The sequence below is a fragment of the Microcebus murinus genome, chromosome 7, assembly GCF_040939455.1.
Source record: "Microcebus murinus isolate Inina chromosome 7, M.murinus_Inina_mat1.0, whole genome shotgun sequence".
In the NCBI taxonomy this organism is placed as follows: Eukaryota; Metazoa; Chordata; class Mammalia; order Primates; family Cheirogaleidae; genus Microcebus; species Microcebus murinus.
The window spans coordinates 28,789,451-28,817,132 of record NC_134110.1 but is presented as its reverse complement, the minus strand read 5'-3'; the positions used below and the strand labels follow the sequence as shown (position 1 = coordinate 28,817,132).

The window sequence follows — 27,682 nt, the reverse complement described above, 5'->3', positions numbered from 1 at the left end:
CCCAAAATTCTCACTTTGGCAACAAAAACACTTCATTTGGCAGTATTAAGAAATGCAGAGAGAAAGAAAACTAACATTTATTAAGCACTGTACTACATGCTTGTAAATGTTACCTCACTGAATTCTTATAATAATGCCATGGGTTTTCATTCTAAATTTGGCAGGTGGTGGAGGAAGGTAAGTAAACTGATCCCCATAGGTTAAGTGACCTGTTCATGTAACACAGTCAGCCTGTGACCCAAAGCTCACTGCACTACAAGGCCAAGTGGAATCTGGGAAACCACAGCCAAGCCAAGAGAGTTTTAAAGTTGAATCTTCATCACATCAAATCCTAAGGTTACAGCACTTGCACTCAACAGCAAAATATCAAATTTCAACTGTTTGATTTTAGCCTTTAAACAAATCTTTCAGAAATCATAAAATTAGTTTATAAACCTTTCTTAGGTACCCACTTTGCATGTGGTGCCAAAGGGTCTCCACCCTACAATCTTACAATCTGTTAGGAGAGAGTGTCACACAGAAAAGTAATTCCAGGACTGCACACAGGGGCAAACACCATGGGTGCCATGGAAACCCAGGGGGCTTGCTTCTCACCAAGGCAGTAACAGGAAAGTCTTCCTAGAAACTGGGCTTGGAATGAGTCTACAGGGATGAGCACTAGACAAGATACAGTCAAGGAGAGGACAGCGACTGCCAGGTAGATGCAGGCCACGAGCAAAGCCACCAAAGCTGGAAAGCGCCATGTGTACACGGAGCTGCCCACGCCTGTGCTTTGGGGGTGGACAGTAAAGAAAACGGAAACAACAGCAAGCTTGTAAGGAGAAGAGTGGTATGGTCAGGTCGGTTCCCACCACCACACAATAGTCATGACTCGAGCCTCGAAACCAGGCAGACCTGGGTTTGCATGTGGCTCTGCCGTTTAACAGGAACGGGACTGCAGCAGTTACAGAATGTCACTGGCTGTGATTCTCTCATTTCTACAATACTTACACTTCATAGGACTTTTGTTAAGTTTAATGAGATGATAAACCAGACACACAGCCAACCAAAAATAGAAGCTCTTCTAAGATTTCTATTCATGATCAGAGTGGATGAAAACATCCTCCACTCTTCATCCTCCATGGATGAGACATGCCTTTCCCACTCACCTGACAATGGGCAGCTTGGTGAAGGGAACCGGGGGCAGGGTGAGGCCACCCGGCAGGGTGATGAGCTCCATGGTCCCAGGACACTTGGAGGTATAGTTCTCTAAGCTTTGAGTCACATCTTTCTTTTCTGAAGAGAAAATAAAAACAAAATAAAGGTTTGTTAAGCAAAAGTGAATGGCTTTAGTTTTATTTTGAGCAATTCATGATAGTCCAATCTTCTGACATAAGTAGAGGGGCAGTGAGCACAAGAGACAAGAACAAAGCAGAAGCTCTATTCATCTTATGTGGAAACTGCTAGCAACTGCTCCACTTAAGGGCCTGTGAATGAAAATGAAATGAAGTTACCATCCTCCAGATTTCCATTTTCCAAGAAAATAAACCCTTACCAAATTACAAGCAAGCAAGCAGGACTGCAGGATCAGTATATTTTATAACTTAACGATATTCTTCAAGCAAGTACTAGGTACCAAGAAAAATGCCAGGACCTGTCCCTGAGAAGTTTGTGTTAATAATTTAGCTATCAAACAGATATTTAGGCAAATAACTACAAATCAATATTTTGATGCAAATATAGGGCTCTCTGAGATAAGACTGTTTTTCTCTACCCAGCCCACATCCCTTTCATGAAGAGGGAGGAAAAGAGAATGCAGGTTATAATGTTTGCTGATTGTCCATGGCTGCTCTGGACATGTGCTCACAGGCTCGGGATTGTCCACAGCACAAAAGAGCTCAAGAGCACCCAGCATGCAGCAGCTCAGGAAGGCAGCCATTACTGTCCCCATTTTGCAAATGAAACACCTGGAACCAAGGAAAGAAGTTAGGCAGCTTGTCAAAGATCATGTATTTGGCTCTAAGTCTGGGGTCTTCTCACTACAGTGTTTTAAAGAATTAAGAAAAGTAAGGAGGCCAGGTGTGGTGGCTCATGCCTATAATCCTAAGCAACCTGGCAGACCAAGGTTCACTTGAGGCCAGGAGTTTGAGACCAGCCTGAGTAAGAGCAAAACCTCATCTCTACAAAAAATAGAAAAACTAGCTGAGCATGATGGCGCATACCTATAGTCTCAGCTACTTGGGAGGCTGAGGTGGGAGGACAGCTGTAGTGAGCTATGATAAAGCCAATGTACTCCAGCCTAGGCAACAAGGTTAAACCCTGTCTCAAAAAAATAAAAGAAAAGAAAAGTATTACAATTACTATTGGGGATTAGGGAGTTCACTCCTTCAGGAATCTATTTCCTTTGTAGAACACCAAAGTCACTGCTAAAGGGAAAGAGGTCCAGAAGAAAAAAGCAGCAGAGGATCACCAGGGACGAGACCCAGAGCAATAAGGTTAGACCCAGACTCCAACAAATGCTTTGGTCTTTCCCTGTCATGCTACCTCTTTAGGGGAAGCTCTTCAAACCTTTCAGTCTTGTTTTCCTGCAGTAAGAGTAGTGCCTATATAAGGAATTACTAAGGATAAATGAGATAATGCATTAAAAAATAATGACTGGTAGAAATAAGCACTGGCTAAATTGAAATGATTATAACTATTATGACCATTATCAGACAGCTGCACTGAAAGAAACAGCAGAAGAAGGACCAAGAAGAAGTAAATGGCTGCAAAGTGAAGCCAAGTGCACCAGGAAGGCTGGTGACTGTAAATAATAAATATCGAGGCACAGACTTCACAGATCTCGGGCACGGGGATATTCATTGTTAAACTGCTGCCACAGGAATATTCTGTGTCCAAGCATCATTCTTTAGGAAGTAGGAGGGCAGAAAAGTGACCAGAATTACTTTTCAATACAACACAATAAAGTTAATCTACCACATGAAAAAATTATTTAAATAATCAAATCATTTTCAATCCACAGATAAAAAAATCTCTCTAAGAGCTCCATCTGATATCATGCAAATTATCTAATTTGCCTAATGTTAGGTAGGGCATTTACAGTTTAGGTATCTTATTAAGTTGAATTATACCACACCTATATGTACTCTCATGCTGCTAAAATAAAGGAAAGGAATCTATTTGTGATACCTAATGCCACTTGCAAAGTTATCCAACAAGGAAAAGTCACCACAGTGTATTACTTGGCTAAGCCCTGAATGGCATTTCTAGAGAGAAAATAATGTACATGGTGAATAGCAAGGGGGAGCACAGCAGCGGTGGGCTTCACCACCAGGTGGTCTCGCTGTGCCATCCTCAGGCACCCTCATGCTTGTGCTTTAGGTCTGGTCATTTTCCTATGGAGGAATTTCCTACGTGGGAGGAAGGCCTAGCAGTGAGCACTCCTGGAGTTCTGTGGAAGGCCAGGCATGTTGGAGGGGTACCTCAATATACTCTTATTCCCCTTGAGTGTAGCAGAGCACACCTCTCCAGCTGTGCCTCATGACTCCCAGCCAGGTATGCTTTCATTTTACCCTGCAGGGAGTCAAATACTAATCTTCTGCTGGCTTGGGAAACGGACAGTCACCTGCTTCAGGAGCAGAGATCTTAAATATGATCAATTCATACAGTAATTTTCAGCTGTCTCCTGCTTCAGTGCTGTCATCAGACTCATGTGCAGAGGTGCCTACTGCTTCTTGAAGCTGTTCTTGGGCACGAGGAGCATGGACTGCTCCTTGCCTTTCCCACCACTACCAAGGGATCTCATTGTCATTTTATTGGGGTTTCCACAGCTAAATGCTCATGCTCAATTGTCAACATGGCCCATCCATTATAAAGTCCCCACCAACCTTTCTGCTAGTGAATTTAAGCATCTGCTACAAATTTTTGCAGATCCCTTATTTCATTAGGGATCACAAACTGTTGATTTTCTAATTCTCTAACTTCTCTGCACTTATAACCCAGAATTTATCTAAAAGGAAGGTTTTTTTCCCCTCATCAACCCTTTGGGGTTGTATCATCTGTATCATCCTGACACAGATGATACAGACAGGATAGTCATAAATGATAGAATCTTTCCCTTTATTTACTGAGTGGAGGATTGTTGCCCTACCAACTTCAAGCAGTGACCAGGTGCAGTGGCTCATGCCTATAATTCCAGGACTTTGGGAAGTTGAGGTGGGAGGACTGCTTCTGACTAAAAATTCAAGACCAGCCTGGGTAACACAGCTAGACCTCTGTCTCTACAAAAAATAAAAAATCCAAATTGTAGAAGAAAAGCTTTCAACTTTTCACTGTTCAGTATGATGTTAATTGTGAGTTTGCCATATATGGCCTCTACTGTATTGAGATACGTTCCTTCTACACTTAATTTGTTGAGAGTTTTTTATCATGAAGGGATGGCAAATCTTGTCCATAGAAATGACCAAATGGTTTTTGTCCTTCATTCTGTTGATGTAATGTATCACAGTTATAGTGAACCTTGCATCTCTGTGATGAATCCCACCTGATAATAGTGTATGATCTTTTGATTTGTTGTTGAATTCAGTTTGTTAGTATTTTGTTAAGAAATTTTGTATCTATGTTCATCAGGGATACTGGTCTGTAGTTTTATTTTTTATTGTATCTTTGTCTGGTTTTGGTATATCATATAATAAATACTGGCTTTACAGAATGAGTTTGGAAGTATTTGCACCTTCTCATTTTTTTGGAATACTTGAGAAGAATTGGTATTGGTTCTTCTTTAGCTGTTTTGTCAAAATTCAGCAGTGAAGCCATCAGGCCCCAGCTTTTCTTTAATAGAAGACATTTTATTATGGATTCAATTTCCTCACTTGTTATTGGTCGGTTCAGATTTTCTATTTCTTCTTGATTCAATCTTGATATGCTGTAAGTGTCCAGGAATTTATCCATTTCTTCTAGGTCATCAAGTTTGTGCATTACTTACTTTCTCTTTTGGTTACAGGCAAGAAACATGACAGAAAGATGCAAAAAGCAACCACGTGACTCTCATGCACTGCTCGAAGGAATGTGCAATTGTGCATCTGCTGTGCAAAACAGTTTGGCAGTTCTCAAAAAGTCAAGCATAGAATCATATGATCTAGCAATTCTACTCCTACAAACAGACCCCCCAAAAAATGAAAACAGATCCCTATACAATGTGCATAGCAGCATTATTCACAATAGCAGAAAGGTAGAAACAACCCAAACCAACAGGTGAATAGATAAAATGTGGTATATCCATACAATGGAACACTATTCAGCCCTAAAAAGAAATGAAATTTTGATAAATGCTACAATATGGATGAATCTTAAAGCATTATGCTAAGTAAAATAAGCCAGACACAAAAGATCAAATATTATATGATTTTTCACTTAAATGAGATACCTAAAATAGGCAAATTCATAGAGACAAAAAGTAGAATGCTAGTTGCCAGGAGTTATGGGGAGGGAGAATGAGAATTATTGTTTAGTGGGTCCAGATCTTCAGTTTGGAACGATGCATAAGTTCTAGCAACAGAGAGTCGTGATGGATGCACATTATGAATATACTCAATACCACTGAATTGTATACTTAAAATGGTTAAAATGGTAAATTTTATGTTGTATACATCTTACCACAATAAAAAAAATGAAAAAATAATTTAAAATAAAAAATATCATTTACAAGCTCAAAAAAAAGGTAGATACTTAGGTATAAATCTAAAAAAAAAATTTACACAATCAATTGTTGACACATGGCTTGTGCCAGATGTGGTACAAGGTCCTGAAGATCCAGAGGTGCTTTGGGGACCAGGTGAGGCAGAGCCACTGGCCAAGACAGAAGCTAGGGTAAGAGGTAGGGAAGGGTAGTCTCAACCAAAGACACCTGCTCAGACACACACACACGGGGACCACACAGAGGATAAAGAGACCCCAAAGACTCTAATCAGTGCTCAGGAAAGTACATTGAACACAGGCGGACTTCTGAGTACCACGGAATCAGCAAAGGCAGCGCTTCCTAGGTAGATTGTGACAAAGACAAATGAAAATGCAGGGCCTAAGGACATTCTGGGGAACACAGAGGCAAAGGGCAGTGAGAAAAGGATGAACCAGTAAATAAATGTGACAAGAATGCTAGAGGTCCCAGATGAGACTCAGGAGGCTAAAAGATTATATTTTCTGGAAAGACAAGAAATGAAGGTGAATATGAAAGAAAGGTCAGTTAGGATCACCACACATGGGAGTTAAGTGGTCATGTATAATCTTCAAAAGAAACTTTAGTAGGTGTAGGAACCCAACAGCTACAGAGCAGGAACTGGAAAAGTGAGAGATTTAAAGTGCACACAGGCAGTAGCTTAAAAAGCAGGCACTCCATTTGGGGCCTCACCTGCATTGTCTTACCTAATATTTACATTCACGCAATGAGTAAGTATCATCATTAGCCCCATTGTAGGGATGAGAAAACTGAAGATCAAACATTTTATAAATCTTTTCTGAGGTCACATTGCTAGTGAGCAAGGCTGAGCCCAGGCCTTTCAAATCTAGTGCTCTTTTTACCATACAAAGCAACTTCCTTGGGTGATATTGTGCCCACTTTACAGATGGAGACTTTGAGGTTTGGAAAGGTCACATTACTTTCCTGGGGCTATTGAGGTAGTAAGTGGCTAAATTATATTCAAACTCAGAACTATGAGTTCAAACTTTTTGCTTTTTTCATTTTGTAACACTGCCCACCCAGATTGTCCCAATATTTAAAATTAAAGAAGAAAACAGATATTCTGAAACAGCCAATCCACATGCCCAGCAAGTTAAGCATCTTACATTAGCAAGAAAAATCAACTCAGCTTTTCTTCATTCTGCAAACAAAACCAGGTAGTATAATGATCCCCAACTACGAAAGTTGAAAAAGTCATGTGCCACCACCATAAAGATTAATGATATGACAAACCAGGAGATATCGAAGATGACCTATCATATAGCATGAAAACAAGCCTTTTCCTTAACAGAACACTGATTAACTTAGATAAATTTGCAGTAAGCCACATTAACTGCCTCCCATCAGCAATTCTTCATAATTGTTCTTCACTTAATTTACCTAGTGCCAGGTTGGAGTCCCTGATAAGCAATCATTCAAGTATACCAGGAAATTATTATTATAAATATTTTCCCTTGCTCCTTCCAAGTTTATAAACATGTCCTACCAAAATGAAAGGCAATTATGTTAAGCTATCAACTTATTATATAAACATCCATTTAAAGCACTACCTGTAAACTGTAAACATCTCTAGAGCTCTGAAGAAGAAATTATCTTAAGAATAATGACTGTGCTACCCAAAGTGATCTATAGATTCAATGCAATCACTATTAAAATACCAATGACATTCTTTACAGAAATAGAAAAAGCAATCCTAAAATTCATGTGTAACCACAAAAAAAAACCCTAAATAGCCAAAGCAATCCTGAGCAAAAAGAACAAAGCTGGAGGCATCACATTACCTGACTTCAAAATATACTACAAAACTATAGCAACCAAAACAGCATGGGATTGACATAAACACACACACATAAACCATGAAACAGAATACAGAACTCCCAAATAAAGCCACCTATTTATAGTCTACTGATTTTCAACAAAAGCACTAAGAACATTTATTGGAGAAAAGACAGTCTCTTCAGTATAGTGTTGGATATCCATATGCAGAAGAATGAAACTAGACAGCTATCTCTCATCGCATACAAAAATCAACTCAAAATGGATTAAAGACTTAAATGCAAGGCACGAAACTATTAAACTACTAGGAGAAAGCACAGGGGAAATGCTCCAGGACATTAACTTGGACAAAGATTTTATGAGTAAGACCTCAAAAGTCAACAAAAGCAAAAATAGACAAATAGGATTATATCAAACTAAAAAGCTTCTGCACAGCAAAGGAAACAATCAACAGAGCGAAGAGACAATCTACACAAAGGGAGAAAACATATGCAAACTATCCATCCAACATTAATTCTGGATTAATAACCAGAATATATAAGAAACTCAACAGCAAAAAACCCCAAATAATCCAATCTAAAAATGGGCAAATTATCTGAATAGACATTCCTCAAAAGATGATATACAAATAACTAACAGGTGTATGAAATAATGTTTAACATCAATAATCATCAAGGAAATGTAGCTCAAAACTACACTGAGATATTATCTTACCCCAGTTAGTATGGCTGTTATCAAAGAGACAAAAATTATCAAATTCTGGCAGGGATGTGAGAAAGAGGAACTCATATACCAATGATGGGAATGTAAATGCGTACAGCATTATGGAAAACACTATGAAGCTTCCTCAAAAAACTAAAAATAGAGCTATCCCATGATCAAGCATTCCCACTACTGGGCATCTATCCAAAGGAAAGGAAGTCAGTATGTAGAAGAGATACATGCACTCCCATGTCTTCCGTAGCACTATTCACAAGACCCAAGATATTGAATCAACTTAAGTGCCCATCAACAGATGAATGGATAAAGACAATGTGATATATATACACAGTAGAATACTGTTCAGCCATAAAAAGAATGAAATCTTGTCATTTGTGGCAACATGGATGAACCTGGAGGGCATCATGTTAAGTGAAATAAACCAGGTACAGAAACACAAATATCACATGATCTCCTTCATGTGTGGGATTTTAAAAAGTTGATCTTACAGAAGCAGAGAGTAGAATCGAGGTTACCAGAGGCTGGGGAGGGTGTGGGGGAAGGGGGACGGGGAGAGGTTGGCTAATTGGTACAATGTTATAGTTAGATAGTTAGAAATAAGTTCTGGTATCCGAACGCATAGTAGGGTGACTATGGTTAGCAACAATTTTTGTATATTTTCAAATAGGGAGAATAAAGGATCTTGAATTTCCCAACACAAAGAAATGATAAATGTTTTAAGTGATAGATTTGCAAATTACCATGGTTTGATTATTACATATTGTACATATGTATTGAAACATCACTCTGTACCCCATAAATATGTACAATTATGTCAATTGAAAATAATAATAAAACAAATTTTTAAAGTTTTTTTTAAATAAAAGAATAAAGACTTGATAAGTAATTAGAATCTGCATATCCAACTAGAAAATAATGCTATGATACAGTAACATAATGCAAATTTATGCAATCATTAAAAATGGCATTCACAAAGAGTCTGAAATAATATGGAAAATGTCTGTTATATGGAAAATTAGGAATATAAAATATTTACAAAATAAACTCAGTTTAAAAAAATGAATCCAACTAAAAAAAAATAGACTATAATACAAAAGAAATACATTATAATCTAACAGTGCTTGCCTATGCAGGATTACACATAATTTTTCCTATCTCTTTATGTTTTCCAAAATTTCTGAAAGGAATATATATTATTTATATAATGAAAACTTTTTAAAATGCTTAAAATTAAATTTTTTAAAAAGTTTTCTAAGGAAAAATCAGGGTTTGTTTATAAATGCTCCATTTGAGTGAAGAACATAGTATCATAAAATGTCAGTAGAGAAAGGAAACTTTGAGGTTCCTTCATTTTCACAAAGGTGAAGTTTAAAGTAAGGACATTTACAGTCTTTCCTAGTACACACATGTTCTTGGCATGCTTACAAACAACAGCCACAACAGCAATGACATTTAATGAGGACTTACTATAAGCCAGGCACTATACCAAGAACTTTACATATTTACTGCATTAAATGGTCCCCAAAAACCTTACAAAATAAGTGCCATTGTTATCCCTATTTTACAGATGAGGAGATGGAAGCTTAGAAAGATCTTATACCTAGTTCGGTATATGTCTGCCACTTCCCCACCACAGTCTCTCATTTGGAATATGCTCAGCCATCTCCCTTTCTCCTAAAGCTATTTCACATTTCACTCAACATTCATTTGACAACAAATACTGAACATCCACCCTGTACAAGAAAGATCCCTATCTTAAATCATTCAACTGGATTCCCATCTCTTCAAGGACAACAGTATAATCATGTTAATTCCTTTGTCTCATTCTATGCCTGGTGGAGTCTCAGTTAATACATTTTAGAAAATAATTGAGGAAAGGCAATGTTAAATTAAATCAGTTCCACCTGTATTGACTACCTTCTAGGTAAAAGCATTGCCCAAAATGATAAAAGGTAAATAAGACGTGGTTGCTGTCCCTAGGAGTCTATAATCTAGTGAGGGAATTAATTGGATAGGTAAATTCTCTTAGCATATAATGAAATGATGCTGAATTGAGACCTAACCAAGATAATAAGGCAGTGAAAAGGAAGAAATTATTAACTTCTTAATAACAGAGAAAATAGGGGAAGTACAAGGACAGAGCATGAAATGATTGGAATAGTATGGAAACCATATGATACACTTAAAGAGCAAAAAATGCCCAGTGTATATGAAATGGATTGTGTAGATAAAGTATGGAATTAGGCTAAAAAATTATTTGAATCAAATTATGAATGCTTGACCAGCCTGAGCAAGAGTGAGACCCCGTCTCTACTAAAAATAGAAAGAAATTAATTGCCCAACTAAAAATATATAGAAACAATTAGCCGGGCATGGTGGCACATGCCTGTAGTCCCAGCTACTCGGGAGGCTGAGGCAGAAGGATCGCCTGAGCCCAGGAGTTTGAGGTTGCTGTGAGCTAGGCTGACGCCACGGCACTCTAGCCTGGGCAACAGAGTGAGATTCTGTCTCAAAAACAAACAAACAAAAAATTATGAATGGTTGAGACTTTACTAGACAGATGAGGGTAATCACTGCAGGTTCTTAAGGAACAGAATGTGACTGAGCACATGTTCTAAGAAGATAATTCTGGCTTCAATGAGAACAGATTGGAAGGAGCAAAATCAGAAAACAGGACATGATGTTGAGACTCTACCATGCTAATCCAAGTTGTAGATGTTGAAAGTCTGAACCAGGGCCATGATTGTGGAAGGGAGAAGAATCATCCTGTATGAAATAAACCCAAGCATTAGAATGGACACTGCAAGCAATTAATAGGATCTAGGATAGGTAGGACAATTTGAGGATGACTCCAAAATATACATGACCAAGACTAAGAAAATGGTGGCACCTTTAACTCAAATAGGAAACATGAGAAGAAAAGATAATGAATATTTTTATTCACCTGCGGCTATGGTAAATTTAGGATCCTATGAGACATTCAGGAGACAACCCAGACTTCATTTGGAAACTGAAGCTCAGAGGTCAGGAATGGAAGTAAAACTATGTAAAATCATGAGCAAATTTTTGTTAAAGAAAGTATATTTTGAATATACCAAGAGCTTTACTCATAAATGCCCATGAATCATCAGTTTTTCAAACGTATGCCCTAATGGACCCACTTTGTAATTTCTGGTTTTTAATAACGTTATCCCTATAACTCAAGTCATTGTTTTTCATGTATAACAAATTTCATAATTTTTTAAAACCAAAACTCTTTTCCAAGCTGTTCAGTTTTCCTCCCCAAGGAGAAGTATGTGAGTGAAACAAACATATTTCTGTGTCACACTCCTGAGGTGACAGTACTTAGCAATTAAAGTAAAAGATCTTTTTGATTTTATGATATAACTATCACAAGTTATAATATAATACAAAAAAAAAAAAGATTTTGTTCAACAGATATTCTACTGTTCCCAGATGTGGCTGCACTCCAGCTGAGGGTCCCCAATCCTGGACTGCCTCTGGCTACACTGCTCTCTGCTTTGCAGCAAATGAGAGAGCCGATACGAACTGAGAGTCGGAGAAAGGCAATGTCGAAACTGAGGGCCACTGGAAATATCTGGAAAATGCAGCACTTCTTTCATTTCCTGCCCTTCCCTACCCTCAAGGAATCTAGTAAAATGAGAGGTTGAGGGCCCATCTCATCAAAATCAAGGCCCCAGTAAAGCACAATCTTACTCAGCCCAAGTTCCCATCAGCTTGGACACTAATGAATGGCAAACTTTTAATGTATTTTCTTTGGGCTGAGTAGCAAAGTAATAAGCTGGTGACGAAATGAAGGAGTAGCTGAACGAATTAAATCTGACATGCTCTATCTCATCCAATCCTTGTCTTACAAACAAATGATACCTGTAACTAAGTTGATAGATAACCTCCTTGGGACCAAAACAAACTAGAGGTGTGGTATCCGATGCTGGCTGACACACCCTGCAGTGGGCTCAGCTCCTTGTCAGCCTCAGACAATGGGATCCAACGTTTAGTGAGTGCACGTAGCCTGCTGGAGACACTGTGGACAGCAGGCATCGCAGGTGCTGCAGAGCCAGACGACCAGGCTGTAATCCCTGTTCTTCCAAACACCACCTAGGAGGCCAGGGACATGTTAGCTACTCTCGGCATGCCTCAATTTCCTCCCCATAATATAAGCCTGATAATAGTAGCTACCCTCATCAAGCAACTATGAGGAATAAAGTAGTTCATACGTGTAAAGGCACACACACACCAGGGCCCAGCATACAGAAGGTGCCTAACAACCATTGTCATACAGACTCTCAGGACCCAGAAACCCTCTTAAGGCAAAAGCTGGTCATATTTTTCTCTGTATCTTAAAGGTTTTGCATCTGAGGAAAGACAGAACAGGAAGAGTTCAGAAGATAAATATTGGCTGGGCAAGAGAGAAAATTAATTAATCAAGTTTCAGCAGGCCAGGATTGTGACATGAGCCACAGAATGAGAGAGGATCAGGACCCATCAATCTGGAATGCAGACACTGAAAGCTCAGGCTGAGAACAAGGCCATCGGCAAGAGAGAGGAAAAATCAGAGAGGAGAGCACATGAATCCAAGCCTTGCAGATCCATACGCAAACACCCCTCTTGCTCTGCCACATGGTGCTCAGGTGTGGGCAGCAGACATACCTGTCCTGAGCCCGCTTACTCATCGGCACAATGGGCTGCTTGGGTGCCAAGTGGAGCTGTAGGCGCCAGGCATATGGTAAGCACTCAGCACACAGTGGTGCTGCGAGGCTTGCTGTAGGAACAAGGAGCTGGAGACAGGAGGTAAAGGAGGCAGTTAGTAGTAACTGGGATAGTATGGAGTGTCTCATTTAATCTTTTGAGAGACAAATCCTTGGACCCTAACTGCTGCTCATAAACAGCCAAAGCCTGGCATCCTGCAGTCTGCGGTAGGTGTTCTTGGACAGACTCCAAGATCGGGCCAGACCCCCATGCACTTAGTACACAGTCTGCTCCGCTGAAAAGGGGGGTTACTTGTACACAGTCAGAGAGGAGATAAACTCTAAACATTTTAAAGAGAGTCTCTGTATTTTATTTTACTAACAGATATGCCGTTTCTTCCCCTAAAATAAGTCCCTTCCACTTAGAAGTTGCTAAATAAATATTATGAATTTGAATTAAAATCAATCTCTTTTTTAAACTGATATCCAGAAAAGCCTGAACTGATGCCACCTTCTTCTCTCTCAGATCACTGAAGCAGGAAACTAGCAAGATTTAATGGCTACATGAGCCAACTAACTGTATTCTGTTCATACACCATATGTATAAACAGACTTAACAAATATGGACCACTGGTCACAAGAGACACTGGGGAGGTATTCAGCTGACTGACTTCAAATATGCCAATTCCATTATCACTTCTGAAAGAGCAATCCAAGTGCATAACCTACGATGCTACTGTGACCTCTCTGACGGTCATAAATCAATTTAGCGGGGAGTGAACAGCATCCCATGGGATGGGATGGGATAGAGTGGACAGGACGGATCACGGTACATGTTAGGGCTTGAATTGTGTTCCCCCAAATTCCTATGTCGAAGTCTTAACCCCCAGTACCTCAGAACGTGGCCATATGTGGAGACAGGTTATATAAAGAGACAATTAAGGTAACTTATGGGCGGGCCCTAATCTGACTGGTGTCCTTATAAGAAGAGGAGATCAGGACACAGACACACACAGAGGAAAGACCATGTGAAGACCCATCAAGACAACAGCCATCTACAGGCCGGGGATAAAGGCCTCAAAGGAAACCAACTCTTCTGACACCTTGATCTCAGACTTCTGGCCTCCAGAACTGTGAGAAATAAATGTCTGCTGTGGAAGCCGCCCATTGAGTGGCACTTTGTTACAGCACTTTGTTGCAGTTAGCAGGCTAATAAATATACCACGCAGAGCAAGAACAGATGTCATTGCATGAAACGCTTGGTTTTACACAAACTATGTACTCCCTGCTATAGGTGACGATCAAAAAAAGCTTGAAAGCAACTGTTGTAACTATTCCAGGTTAGGTGTCCTCTTTGGTGCTCTGTAAGTTTTTACAGTATATCTTCAACTCCTCTCATTGATGTGACAGAAAATATTAATAGATTCAAAATTCTAAATCAAATCCTAGATTTGTATCTAATACAGAGCTATCTGACAAATGAATGAACATATACAAGTGATCACTTAGTCTAATTTCTACATTTTGTTTTTTATCAAGGAGGAAACTAAAGACCAGAGAGAAGAAAAGGTCACACATGGAAAGGCAGACTACCAGTAAAACCTCTCCACCCAACTCCTTATCCCTTTCTCTGTCCAGAAAAACCACGCCAAACCCTGAGAAAGACCCACAGTCCTGGTCTATAAAGCCGGCATGACCTTTTCCAGTTGATTCCAATTTTCAGATTCAGTACTTCCCTGTGAAAACCCTACCACTTCATTTTAGCTTGAATTCAATAATCAGAAATTCTGCTTATCTTACTCTCACACATTCCTGATACAGAGACGCCTACATTTTGATCACTGGAGTCACACTTAGCAATAAACCAGTACCTGCAGCATACCACTGAGATAAACATTTTTTAAACAAAATTGGTCACATAAAGAGTAGAGTCAGACACAGCCAAAAATAAAAGTTCCCCCATCTGTTCCCACCTCACTAAAATCCTGCTGAAAAGCTATCTTTTTATACTATCGGCTGGTTACCCTCTCCTAGAACTTCTGATAATACCGACTAAAAGCTTAAAGACATGCAGACGTTGAAGGTAGAAAGGGCTGTGCAGCATCGTCAGGGGAAAACGGCCGCCCGTCAAGCAGGGAAAGGAAGTGAAGGTGCCAACTCTCCCTGAGCCTCTACTGTTGCAGGTGCTATGCCAAGAAGTTGATACACATTATTTTTTATAATCCTTCAGCTAACCAGGCACTATCCTCTTAATTTTACAGTTGAAAACCAGGCTTACTTTTGTCAGTAAATTGTCAATGGTCACATTTAATAAGCAGGAGAGCTGCAAACCCAGCTGTGTCTGAGTCCAAAGATCATAGCCCCTATACTCCTCTGCCAAAGTAAAGTATCTGTGTCCCCCTTCTACACACTCAACAGCCCAGGCCCAGGGACATTCAGCATCTGGTCCAAGGTCACTCAACTACCCATGAATGAGATGCATACATCATCAAAATAGAAAATTGTAAGCCTCTTCAGTTTAAGAACAGCATATGTTTAAACACTCTTCTGGAAGTCACAAACGAATCAATATAAACAGCAATTTCTATTTACTGAGCACACATTATGCTTCAGGCTCTTGTATACATTGTCTCTAATCCTCACAACAGCACAGCAAGATAGGTATTAATGCTCATGTTACTGATGAGGAGACAATCCCAGAGAAAAACAAGGCGATTTGATTTAACAAGCATTTATTGAGCCTCTATGAGCCAGACTTTGTGCAAGGCTAGGGTTTAAAAAAAAAAAAAAAAAACTCAATTCCAGCTGTCCAGCCTTTGCATAAGCAGTCCACACACAGGAAAACTAAAAATTAATATGCAATGTGATAAACACTGTTACATATTATACATGTAGGGGGAAGTTTTGGAAAGAAAGAAAAATGTTTTTCTACTGAAGGTGTCAAGGAAAGGTATTAGGGGACAGGGAGGTTAGGGCTCCGTCCTATGTAGCAGGAAGTTGAGGAAACAGACAGATGTGAACAGACAGGATCTGTTCTGGGAACAGCATGTAGGTCTCCTGCCTTAGCTAAGGAGACGGTCTGGGTCCAGACTGAAACAACACTGCACAAGCAGGGAAGGCATTCAGACTGTATTCCTGCAAGCAATGGGAAGCCTTTGACATGACTGGAGCAGAGGAATGCTACAAATTAACACCTGCTTTAGAAAGACCACCTTATCATCTGGGTGGAGGACAGGCAAGAAAGGGGAGACTTGGGAGACAGATCCCTTAGGATGAGTTGTCATATGCCAGAACAAAAATGTCAAAGTCTAGCCTTGGCAATGGTGTCGTGGCACTTTGCACAGCAAATGGTGGGCAGGTAAACAGAAAAGCAGGATTCTACTCCACTGCTTAAAAAAACTCACCATTTGTAGCCACACTGTTGTACAGAGACTAAATCCTTCAATAAGTTGCAAAAGGTCCCTTTTGATATCACTCTGGGATGTTCTATTTTGGTTGACCTAAACCTTCACAAATTAGTATTTTCCCATAATTAGTAAATCTACTAATATATTTGGGATTTTGACATACTGATAGTTTTTCTTCACCTCATTATTTTACATGTGTGGTTTCTCTACCAAGAATGCATTTTATTAGCAGGTACTTATTATGTTGTATTACACAGTATGTATCTCTTCGACATAGAACTAAAAGTAAGTCAAAAGCATCTCTTCATTTCTGCTGAGGTTTGTTCAGTCCTTTCTGTCTGCTTCTGAACAAAAGGGACTGTATAAATTGCAATGGAAACAAATTATACCCCTATATTGAAGAACTCCCACCAGGATTCTTTATAATACAACAATTCATATGCATATCTTCTTCCCTTCTCCCCAACCTAGGTGAAAAATGAAATCTATCAAATTAAATCTCCCGAAAAAAACATATACACCACCTGGGAAAAAAACACAAGAGGGGAAAAAGCATGTCAGGAATGGAAAACAGGAAGCAAAAAATTACATATGTCCTTAGCAATACAAAAATCAAGTCTTTCATCTTTGGCCAGAGTATTAATGCATATTGTAGTTCTTTATGCTTTGCTATATGAAGCTAAGGGGCAAAAACGCAAATGTGAAGTCTGCATGTACTTCATAATGGGAACAAAATACAAAATACAACATGCAGGGCCTTAAACCCAAACCCCATATATTTTAGTTTTTTTGTCCATATAACACGCGGCTTTCAATAATTATGGTCATGTTATTTTACTCATAACCTCTGATACAAAAATCTAGTAAAATAATGCATTCTTACTTCCAATATTATTTTATAATTTACCTAAATTCAAAAAAAGTAAAGAACACATATTAAAATACTCAGGATTATAAAAGATGACCAGAAAAGTACAATTCACAAAACTGTGGTACGTGAAGAGCAGCATGGAGTGGGAGACGGAGGCAGAGTCTCCGGACCCTTTTGGTCCTGCACTTGGCAGTGTTTAGCGCAGCCTCGCGACCTGAGCTCCCCACAAGAGATGACTGCTGGGCTGCAGCGCACAGCATCAGTGACCACAGACTGTCATGCTGGCCTCAGCATCCTTCTTTTCAATAAAAGCATTTCACTGAATCTATAACCAAAGGTAACATACTTGTATTGTTTTGCATGGCTTTTCATACATATAAGTTTATAAACCATGAGAAACCTCACTGGGCCCATGTCATGAATTTGATTTGGGAAATGCTGCAACCCACAGAAGTAGGGCCAGGAAAGGATGCAGAAATTCCTCGGAAAGTGATGAAGGTAGCAATGATGATTCTATGCATTTTGTTTCTTAACCAATCAAATAATGACTAAGGAGGGGGAAAGGAGAGGGCTGGTTTTCAGAAAGAGGCGAAGACTCAGAAAACGCCTCAGTTAAAAATACTCCACTAATAATTTCTACTTCTCAAAGCCTGTATCTCAGACCATCATGCGTACCTCTTGTCCTGACCTCTCCAGGATCCTCATGAACTAAAGAGTCCTGGGCCAGAGATTCTGACTTGATAGGTCCGGAGTGGGGCCCTGGAACTGGCACCATAAATTCTGAAGATTTTCTTTAAAATGTAAGTAATAAATCCTGAGAGTACACCCTTTATAAAGAGCTGGGGATTTTGAATAGCCCCAGGGACAAGCTCAAAGGGACAACCCAAAGGGCCCTAAGGGATTGGGAGTATTAAGGAAACGGAAGCAGTAAGTGGTCATCCTAGCATCCCTGGCCAGGTCTCCCCACCTTCAAATCCATGCTCAAACATCCAAGGTAGGATGGTAACAAATTTAAATTGAGCCTTCTACCTAAGGAACCTAAAACATCTAAAAACCCTGCAGTACCTTGCCTGAGGGAGGGCTAGGGATGGGCATGAAAGGCAGCAAACCTTGGCTTCCCATTTAACTGTTTCCCTGGTCCAAAAGAATCCAAGCCAGTCCCTCCTGGATAAACTACACTCCTCTCATACTGCTTGTATCTAGCATAGTACCCATCTTATGAGAGATGACCAATAATCATTTGTGGAAAGGAAGTAGACAGAGTCTCTCCTGTGTAAATGTCATTTATCCACCTTGTCCCTTATCTGAACAGCGCTCCTACAACCCTCAAAATGCATCCTTTGTGAGTCCTAAGGGTCTACTATAATCACACTCACAGCTCAAACACCTCTATTTTACTTGTAAAGACCAAGATTTTTTTTATTTCTGCATATTATGGGGGTACAAATGTTTAAGTTACATATGTTGCCCTTCCCCCTCCCACCTTCCCCCCATCAGATCTTTAAGCGTGTCCATCCCCCAGACGGTGCACATCGCACTCATTATGTATGTATACACCCATCCCCTCCTCCCCACTCCCATCTGCCTTATGCCTGATAAATGTTATTCCTATATGTCCACTTAGGTGATGATCAGTGAAACCAATCTGATGGTGAGTACATGTGGTGCTTATTTTTCCATTTTTACTTAGTAGAATGTGTTCCAGCTCTATCCAGGAAAATACAAGAGGTGCTATATCACCATTGTTTCTTAAAGCTGAATAGTACTCCATGGTATACATATACCACATTTTATTAATCCACTCATGTATTGATGGGCACTTGAGTTGTTTCCACATCTTTGCAATTGTGAATTGTGCTGCTATAAACATTCGATGGCAGATAAGACCATGATTTTTAAAGGAATTAGTTAAGTCTGTTTTTTCTTATTCTCTTCACTATACAATTCATTCTCATTCAGCAAGTATCGTATAATATCAGATCAACATTTTCAATCCAAGGAGGAGGGTAGAAAAGGAGGAAGAGAAGAATCATTAGTAATATTCCTTTCTAACCCATCTAACCCATAAGTATGTACTTGTCAAAGAGAAAACAAAACAAAAAGTTGTTCCAGGTGTTAAAAAATAAGTAAAATATCAAATATGCTACAGAAAGATGCAAGAAAAATAACTGCTTTTTTATTATGGAGATTTAGCTCCTGTTCCCTGAAAGTGGACTTGAGATTCACACCAGAAATTAAAATCTTCACCATGTGTCCACTTAACTAAGCTGGAATGATACTTCTTAGGACCCTTCCCTGTGCGGCTGATTCAGCACGCTGCATGAGATCTGGAAGGCAGGGGCTGAGGCTGCCTCTGTGCCTAGCTCAGTACGGGGCACACTCACCCACACGGTGCAGTGCCCACCACGGCTCCTCTGGCTCCTGGGCCATGTGTGTTTAATGCAGAATCAAAGGGTGCTAGCCTCTCCTCCAGGAGCCCCGCCGTCAGAGCTGGAGGCTGGGAGGTGAGCAGAAACTGGCATTGGTTCCAGACCAGCCCCATGGCGTCCAGCTCAGCCTCTCCAGCTCCAGCTTGTCCTTGATTCTCCCACCTTCCCTGTCCAACTGTCTGCCACAGGCCTTCAGGATCCAGCAGTAGACACAGGAACAACTGCTTCACACAGCCCAGGAAGCCACTCCCACAAGAACACAAGTCTGTATCCCATAAGGAACAGTATGTATATGCATATAATAGTATGTATATGTATCTAATAAGAACAGTACATATAGGTACATAACAGTAAGGAACAGTGTGCAAATGTGTCTCCGTATGTACTGATGACTCTCTCCTTGATCTATCCTTAGACAGGCTCCCGTGAGCCCTCTTTCCGATTAGGCCTATCCTTGAGCCCTGTCCTCAGCTTTCCTAGCCCAGTTTTAGCAATAATCCTGTGAAGTGAGCTTAGCAATAATTCCCCCACCCTTAATATCCCTGCTAGAGTTTAGCTAGAATGCCCCAAGCCTTGATGTCTCCTCTTAGTGATTTTCCACTGACTTCCTCACTCTGCTCATTAAATCCTGCTTGTCCTTGTTGTATTTGGAACTGAGTTCAATATTTCTCCTCTATTGCAATATAAGTGATCCCTACTGCAACAGTCTTAAATAAAGTCTTCCTCACCATGTAAACAAGTGTCAGAGTAATTTCTCCTTAACAGTATGTATAGGTGACTCTCAAACTCCGACTGATACAGAAATTTTTATAGATTTATCGTAAGGTAGTACTTATTCCTTTTCCATAAGCAAAGCCTTTATGCATCAGGGGCTGTTTTGAAATTGTTCCCAAGACCAATGAATATTTTTTCCCTCAAAGAAATGTAAACACTTATCACCACCCCTACCAGTAGGTGGTAGTAGCACGGTGCCATCATGAACACGCCATCAGCAGCTCAAACTGCTATAGGAAAGGCATTCACTCGTTTGGCCACTGAACAAAAACACCTCTGTCAAGAGGCATCATGGCAAGTGCTGCCCCTCTGTTAGGGGATGGAAGGCTAGAAGTACCAGTGTGTTCTGTCACTCAGGGCTGAACATCTGGACGACTTTGGGCAAACTACTTAGCATTTCAAAACATTAGGTATCTCTCCAGCACTACGGCCAGGACACTACCTGCCCCACCAAACCCCAGTGAAGTTTCAGTGAGACTCAAATGAGGCGAGAGACAAGAACGCAATCAGAAGACTGTAACGGAGTTTCCCATAAAAGAGATACAATAAACAAACACATTGAAAAAACTCCAACCTTGCAAGTTACCAAGAAAATACAAATTAAAACAACAAGGCAACATTCTATCCTTACTGAATTAGCAGCACTGCTGCCGGCTGTATAATTAGTGCATCCTTTGAAAAGGCAATTTGGCAATATGTTCCAACAGCAATAAAACGTTCAAAATGGCTGACCAATAAGCCCTCTCCTGACAAAATCTCTCCTGCTAAAAATGCCAAAGGCCTAAAGATGTTCACCACAGTATTATTAACAAAAACAAACCAAAAAAAAGAAAGCATTTATTATTAAGTATGCATTTAACAACACGTGAAAGCCAACACATGCCACTAGATAGCTATAGAGTAGAGGTTTTCCTTTTGAGTTGATGAAAATATTCTAAAACTGACTGTCATGATAGGTGCACATATCTGTGAATGTGCTAAAAAACTGAAGTGTACATTTTAAATGGCTTTTAAAGGCACGGGACTGAGTGGAATCACCCAGGGAGTGGGAACAGAGACAAGAGGACACAGAACCAAACCCTGAAGCAAGTACCCACCACACAGGTGTTAGGTTTTTCCAGGTGGGAACTCAAAAAGTATGGACAGAGTGGAATGCTGTTTGTTAATGGAAAACCGAGGTTTGTGAATCAATAGCCGCAGGAGTCTGGAGAGTCCTCAGGGGTTGTAAAATCTAACAGACAGCCGCAGACACCATTCCTATCCCCCTGATAAGGAGAGAACTACCCTCCTCCCTTATCTCTATAGGATGACACTGACCCAGGGGTCCCAGAAATTGGTTGGTTAAAAAAAAAAATTATTGCAGCAGCTGTCCTGGCCCAGGTACTCACTCTCCCCTGAGAAACCCTCCATAAAACCCAAGTCTTTCCCCAAGTTCCAGTTATGCTACGCACTCTTCATTGCCAGGAGAATACTTTTCAATGATATCACCTGTCTGCTCCTTACCCCTCTTCCTTTTTATCAGAGGCCAGCAGCAAGGCCACTGTTAATTATATTACTGTAATACAAACTACATCGGCACATCTCAGAAAAGAGCCATATCCACATTTACCAGCCCTTTGGGGTCAGTTTGCTGTTTCCTATTTTTCTCTCAGGATCCTTTTAAGGTACCCCAGGCAAAAGAACCACCAATCTCTGACCAAGGAGCTGGTGTCCAAGTCCCCAGGAGAAAAACCATGCCATCCTATGACATTTACTGAGCACTTCTTCACACCAAATTGTTAGGCACTTCAAGTGTGTCACCTCTAATCCTTACTACCATCCTGTAAGGTAGATGCAAAAACTAAGGCTCAGAAAGGCTATCATCAAGGAAACGCCATCTACCCAGAGTCCTCTAGCAAAATGCTAAACTACAGTAAAACAAGCAAGCCAAAATCCTTCAGACTCCAACAAGTACAATCCCAAGAAACCATGTGAAATGTAAATGTTACTAATCAAGCATCAATACTCTAGAGAGCAAGAACATGGTACTCCCCATCATCATAACACAGTAAAACGACTTTAACAGCAGAAATGCTGTAGAATAAGGTCCACCCTTAACACAAGTTCATTCACTGGCCCTCCCCAGCCTCAGCACTGCCTGTTTTGTCATCCCTCAGCCTGTTCACTGCAGCCGTGGCATGACTTATTCATAGCATGCATTTTTTTAACCACACTTCATTCACAGTAGCATCCTCTCACCTGGGGCTTTTGATTGCAATCCCTGAAACAGTTTACCTAGCTAGTTTTTCCCCTTTCTCCCTTTCTAAGTTATCTGATGTCAAAGCAGCAAGCCTTTTCTTTTCCACAAGAACTGGTGTCAGCAACTAAAAACCCATTCTGGAACAGCCAATGCAAGGATCAAAATCAGTCCCATAGGCAATAGTTTGCCAAAACCTGCACAAAAGACTAATCAAAAACCACAGAAGGATTTCCAGACTAGCCAATTAGAAGAAATATCAATGTGGCAGCTTGGCAGAGGGTGGGCCTAGAGAGACAGAAGCCTTCATCCAATCGACCAGCATTTAAGGCCTATAAGGTACCAGGTGCTGCTCCAGATGTGGGTGACAGTTCCTGTCCTTGAGGAGCTTCCAGGCTAGCTGGGTGGGGAAGAGACCAGCCACTCCACTGCCCAAAGCGGTAGGAGCTCTGACCAGGCATGTGGATCGAGAGCTCCCAGAGGGGCTGCTGCAGTCATGGAGGGGACAAATTCCTGGACAATGTGACAGCAATGGCAACAGCATGTACGAAGGCAGCCAAATAGAAATGCTGTTGCATTTGGAGAACTATCAAGAATTTAATATGGCCAAACACAAGGTACCCACGAGAGTGAGAACAGAGGAGGCTACAGAGTATGGATCTATACCATTCTAGACCTTTGACAAAGGAAGGAATTGCCTTTCTTTCTCTTTCCCTTTTTTAAGAGACCTTTTAAAAGACTCTTACACAGTTCACAGGACAGGGTCTGCATGCACAACCATGAAGCTTAAGAGGATAACAGCTCCATTAATCTATTGCCATCATGCCATGGAAGCTATGTACCCACACACCCAGTCAGAAAGCCTCAGCAAAGGTGACCCCATACCAGTGATGGTAAAAAGTAACATAGTGTGGTTCCAAAGAAAATTCCACAAATCAGCAAGTTAGTACTCCCATCTTGCAAAAAATGACAAAAGTCTTGGGGAAAAGTAGAGCCTTTCCATATAAATCCTGTAGGTTCGCTCATCCGCACATACTGGAAGGTATACGGGGGTGGGGGTGGGGGGTCGCGGGGGAGGGACAGAGGGGGAGACATCTCAGATTATGCTTATTCAACTCCCAGCAACCAGCACAGGTTCACAGTGACAAGAAGGATGGACAGACCCCCTCCTCAAGCCTCGTATGATTTTCTTTCTTGACTGCTCTTCTATTCCACACTTAATTTCAATGCAGCAATATTTAGAAATGCTAATTATCAAGTCTGTGAATGGTACCATAAGCTCTTCTGAAGAAAGGTCATTCAATAAATTATATTTTCTATCATTAAAACATAACAAACTGCCACATGGAACTACCACATCCCAGTTGTCCAAATAAGAAAATGGAGACCTAGGGAGGACTTAATTATTGATCTGAGGTTATAGTAATTAGAGGTTGAGGTGAGTGCAAAGAACCTTTCAGCCCTCCTGACTTCTGTCCTTTTCTCAGAAGACTCCAATTAACCAAATACCATTACACACAGGCCTTTCAGGAGACAGTTATTTGTCCAAGAGTATCAAATGTCCCAAGTTCTTCTCCTTTTAAACAAAGTTTCTTTAAAGCACTAATTAATATGACCTCAAGTAACCAGCAAGATACTGTCAGCACTTCATGGACAAACAAATCTTTCTGTCACCTAAAAACATACAGGCAGCATTCCACCCATCACAGTATGCATCATCTTCCCAAGATAAGAGTGAATGCTACACTTCTGGAGTAAAGAGTTACCTGGCCTTTCCACCAGAAATAAAAAGTAACTATGTCTAACGAAAATAAAGACAACATGGAGGCTTGCTGATTTCATTCTCTGCGTTATCAATAGGAATTAATCCATACACCAAAAAAAATATCCTAGAAAGAAATACATCATTGTCGTCTGTATTCCTCCCTATTCCCACAAACCACCTGATTTGAAATCTAATTGAATCCACTGGGAGCTCTGTCAGTTGTCCAAATTGAGATGATGAATGTCTTCTAATCTAGCTCTGTGAGTACCATGAGGAAAAAAGTTCCTACCATGACTAATTCAAACTCAGATTTTAAATGTATTTTCTCCTCTGGTACTTCTGAATAGATCTCAAAAAGAGAAAAAGAAAGAAAGAAAAAGAGAAGCAAAACTATTTTCAGGATTCTCATGTGTAAAAGAACACTGAAGAGAGCACAGCGTGAAGTGCCATTGCCTGAGGACTCTGGCCATAAAAGCAGTGTCCATTCCTGACGGCATGAAGGAGACAACACAGCCTGACAGGTGAACCACTTCTAACTACCCCACCTGTCATGCGGGGCTCACTTCAGAAAGTATTTCAAATGATCTCATCAAGACCATAGGCCACAGTTAGATATGTCATGTCAATCATATTTTAAATTTAAATATTTTACATGCATATATTAAAAGGACCTTCAATATGGCCTGTTATGAAATGTCCAATTACTCAAAAATACAGCACAGCAATCACCCTTTCTGAAAGATCATATGAGGAATAAGGAGAATGATCAAATGATAGGTTTAGAAGCAAACAAATCTTAAAAAATATAAACAGAATAAGAACAAAAGAAAGGCAAGAGTCAGAGGAAAAGAAGATTGTTAAAGAATCAACCAGAACTCTCATTATATTTTTATTATACAGATTTTCTTCGTCACCTCAATAAAGATGCTGATCTTAGCCCCTGACAGGAAAGGACGTGGATATGCAAACATTCCCTTCCACTCACAGGCACATGAGCCTTTTTGTCCACAGCAAATGAATGCTATTGACAGAAAAGAAAAAAGCAATAGAGAGATGTAACAGAAAGCCCTGATGTGTTCCTTGACTCTTTGTTCTTCCCTGCAGACATTTCCTGGACACTGTACAAATATGAACCGCTGAGCACTGGGGCTAGCAGAAACCACCTACATCTTGGTGCTGTCTTATACAAACAGGACGAAGCCCTACGTGTCTGGGGTGGGGAAGGTCGGGCTCGTCAGTCTGACACAGAAGGGTGGAATGGATCACTCCGAGTATAGATCCTGCAAACGAGCTCAGTCATTTCACAGGCACTAACTGCTTCTGATGTCCTGTACAAACTGCAGGGCACCCAAAGGGAAGATACACCCATGCCCCTGAGAAATGTAAAATCCAACAGAAATACAAAATGCAGCATACATATACTGCACATATACATATATGCATGTTGTGGGAAAAAAATTGTGTTTTTGAAAAATGCCTAAAGACCCAAGTCAGAATCAACTTTCCCATAAGCAATCGTGATTACAGCTGGGCTGCGAGGAAGTCAGTCACACTAAGCACATGTCCAACACCTACTTTTTGCCAGGTCCAGCTCTAGGAGCTGGAGACAGAACAAGAGACCAGGCATATAGAGGGGTGTCTCGTATGGAGCTTCTGAAGGGAAGGCGAGCATTGATCAGCTAAATATGCAGCTGATTATTGAATTATAACTGTGGTAAACGCATGGAGGAAGAGAGCAGATGACAGGAGCGCTTGGTCTAGATGAGGACTTGTAAAAGTCTTCCAAGAGAAAGTCAGAACCAAGAGGAGTTGCTTGGTGAAGTGGAGCAGGGGACAGGGAAAGGGGAGGTACACAGGCCCTGCTGTGGGGAGGAAGGTGTGTACCGAAGAAAAAAAAAGTTCAACATGCGCAAGTGAGGTATAAGCAGCTCAGGGGAAGGGTGCAGGGCTACACTGCCAAAACTTACAGCCGTGCCCATGCAGGACTGTGTGCACTGAGATGTGAGGTGTGTGGGGACGCTGGCACCAGGAGAGAGTAGAGTCATGGCTACAGGGGGAGAAGGATATGCCATGGGTCAGAGACATGCAGAGTCCAGGTGCTGCCTCTTTACAGTTGCTGGATCAAAGGAAGGTTCAATGAATCCCAGGGGAAAGGCGTAGGTGGATGGCACCCCCAGCAGATTAGGAGGAGCAAAAATCCATGAGAGCAAGAAAGGAACAGACCCCTGCCCGTGTCGCTCCTGGTCAGCCGCCCCTGGTCAGCCGCCCCCACACCAGGAAAGACTGATTGTTCCAGGAACTCTGTCTTAGTCTGTTCTCTCACTTCACAGAAACTCCAAAGTGCAAATTAGTCACCTAGACAGCTTTGAGGTGATCTTGCTGCTGATGGACTGAACTGTGCAGGTAAGATGGAGACAAATGCAATTCAAACGCAACACCAAAGGCAATGGAAACCAAGTACGTGCAGAGAAACCACGCAGCCCTCTGCAGGGGCCACTGTCAGAGCACCAATTCGTCTGGGTCACCAAAAGTCCTAAATAGAAAATAACATCTATTCCACACGCGAATAGCCACAAGTGGTAAAGTGCTTTAAGAACCTTAGCAACAAAGAGCTGCAGGAGTTCACGGACAGAGACTTCATTTCTAATAGAGATGGCAATGGAAATCACTCCAGAAGAATCGACATTTTTTAAAGGATTCAACAGGTGCTGCTTAGAAGATGGGCTTTATGAGCGCAGACAATGGCGTGAGAAAGATGTAATTGTCATTTAAGGAGTGAAGTTCACATCACCTGGTTTGAATGAAGTTTAAGGACACAGAGGGACACAGATAAGGACAAGACCACACGAGAAAAATCCAGTCAGATTCTGTAATGTTGGAACTTTATCCTGCAAGCCAAGGTTCTCAACTCTTTTGCTGCTAAAAACCAATGCCACATTATTTTTTATGTAATAGCTATCACTGAAACCCTTTCCTCTCCCATTTCAGGAAAGCATATTGGGACACAGTAAGTGAGACTGATGCAATGACACGAATCTTCTCCCCTTCTCTGTAAAGGCAATCATAACACAAACTTCAGTACTTTTGAAGGTAACCATTATTTTGTTCTCAGCATAAGTTCCATTATAAATGCCTGATAGGAATTAATGCATTTATACTTCATAACCACTCCAGGAGATACATACCCTACACTATCCTGGAGCCAGAGGAGACTGCTACAATTACAGGAAAGAAAGAACACTCAGAGAACAAGGATGAATAAAGAGATAGAAATATGTATTG

The 27,682-nt window shown here is 40.7% G+C and overlaps 1 protein-coding gene across 2 annotated transcripts in view; it reads right to left on the bottom strand.

Moving 5' to 3' along the window:
• The window catches only part of TRAPPC9 (trafficking protein particle complex subunit 9), a 609,198-nt gene that overhangs the window by 508,638 nt on the left and 72,878 nt on the right, over positions 1-27,682 (bottom strand). For both annotated transcript variants that reach the window (XM_076004998.1, XM_076004999.1), the window contains one exon: positions 1,149-1,275. In XM_076004998.1, coding sequence (XP_075861113.1) covers positions 1,149-1,275 — 127 coding nt within the window. The remainder of the gene's footprint in view (positions 1-1,148; positions 1,276-27,682) is intronic.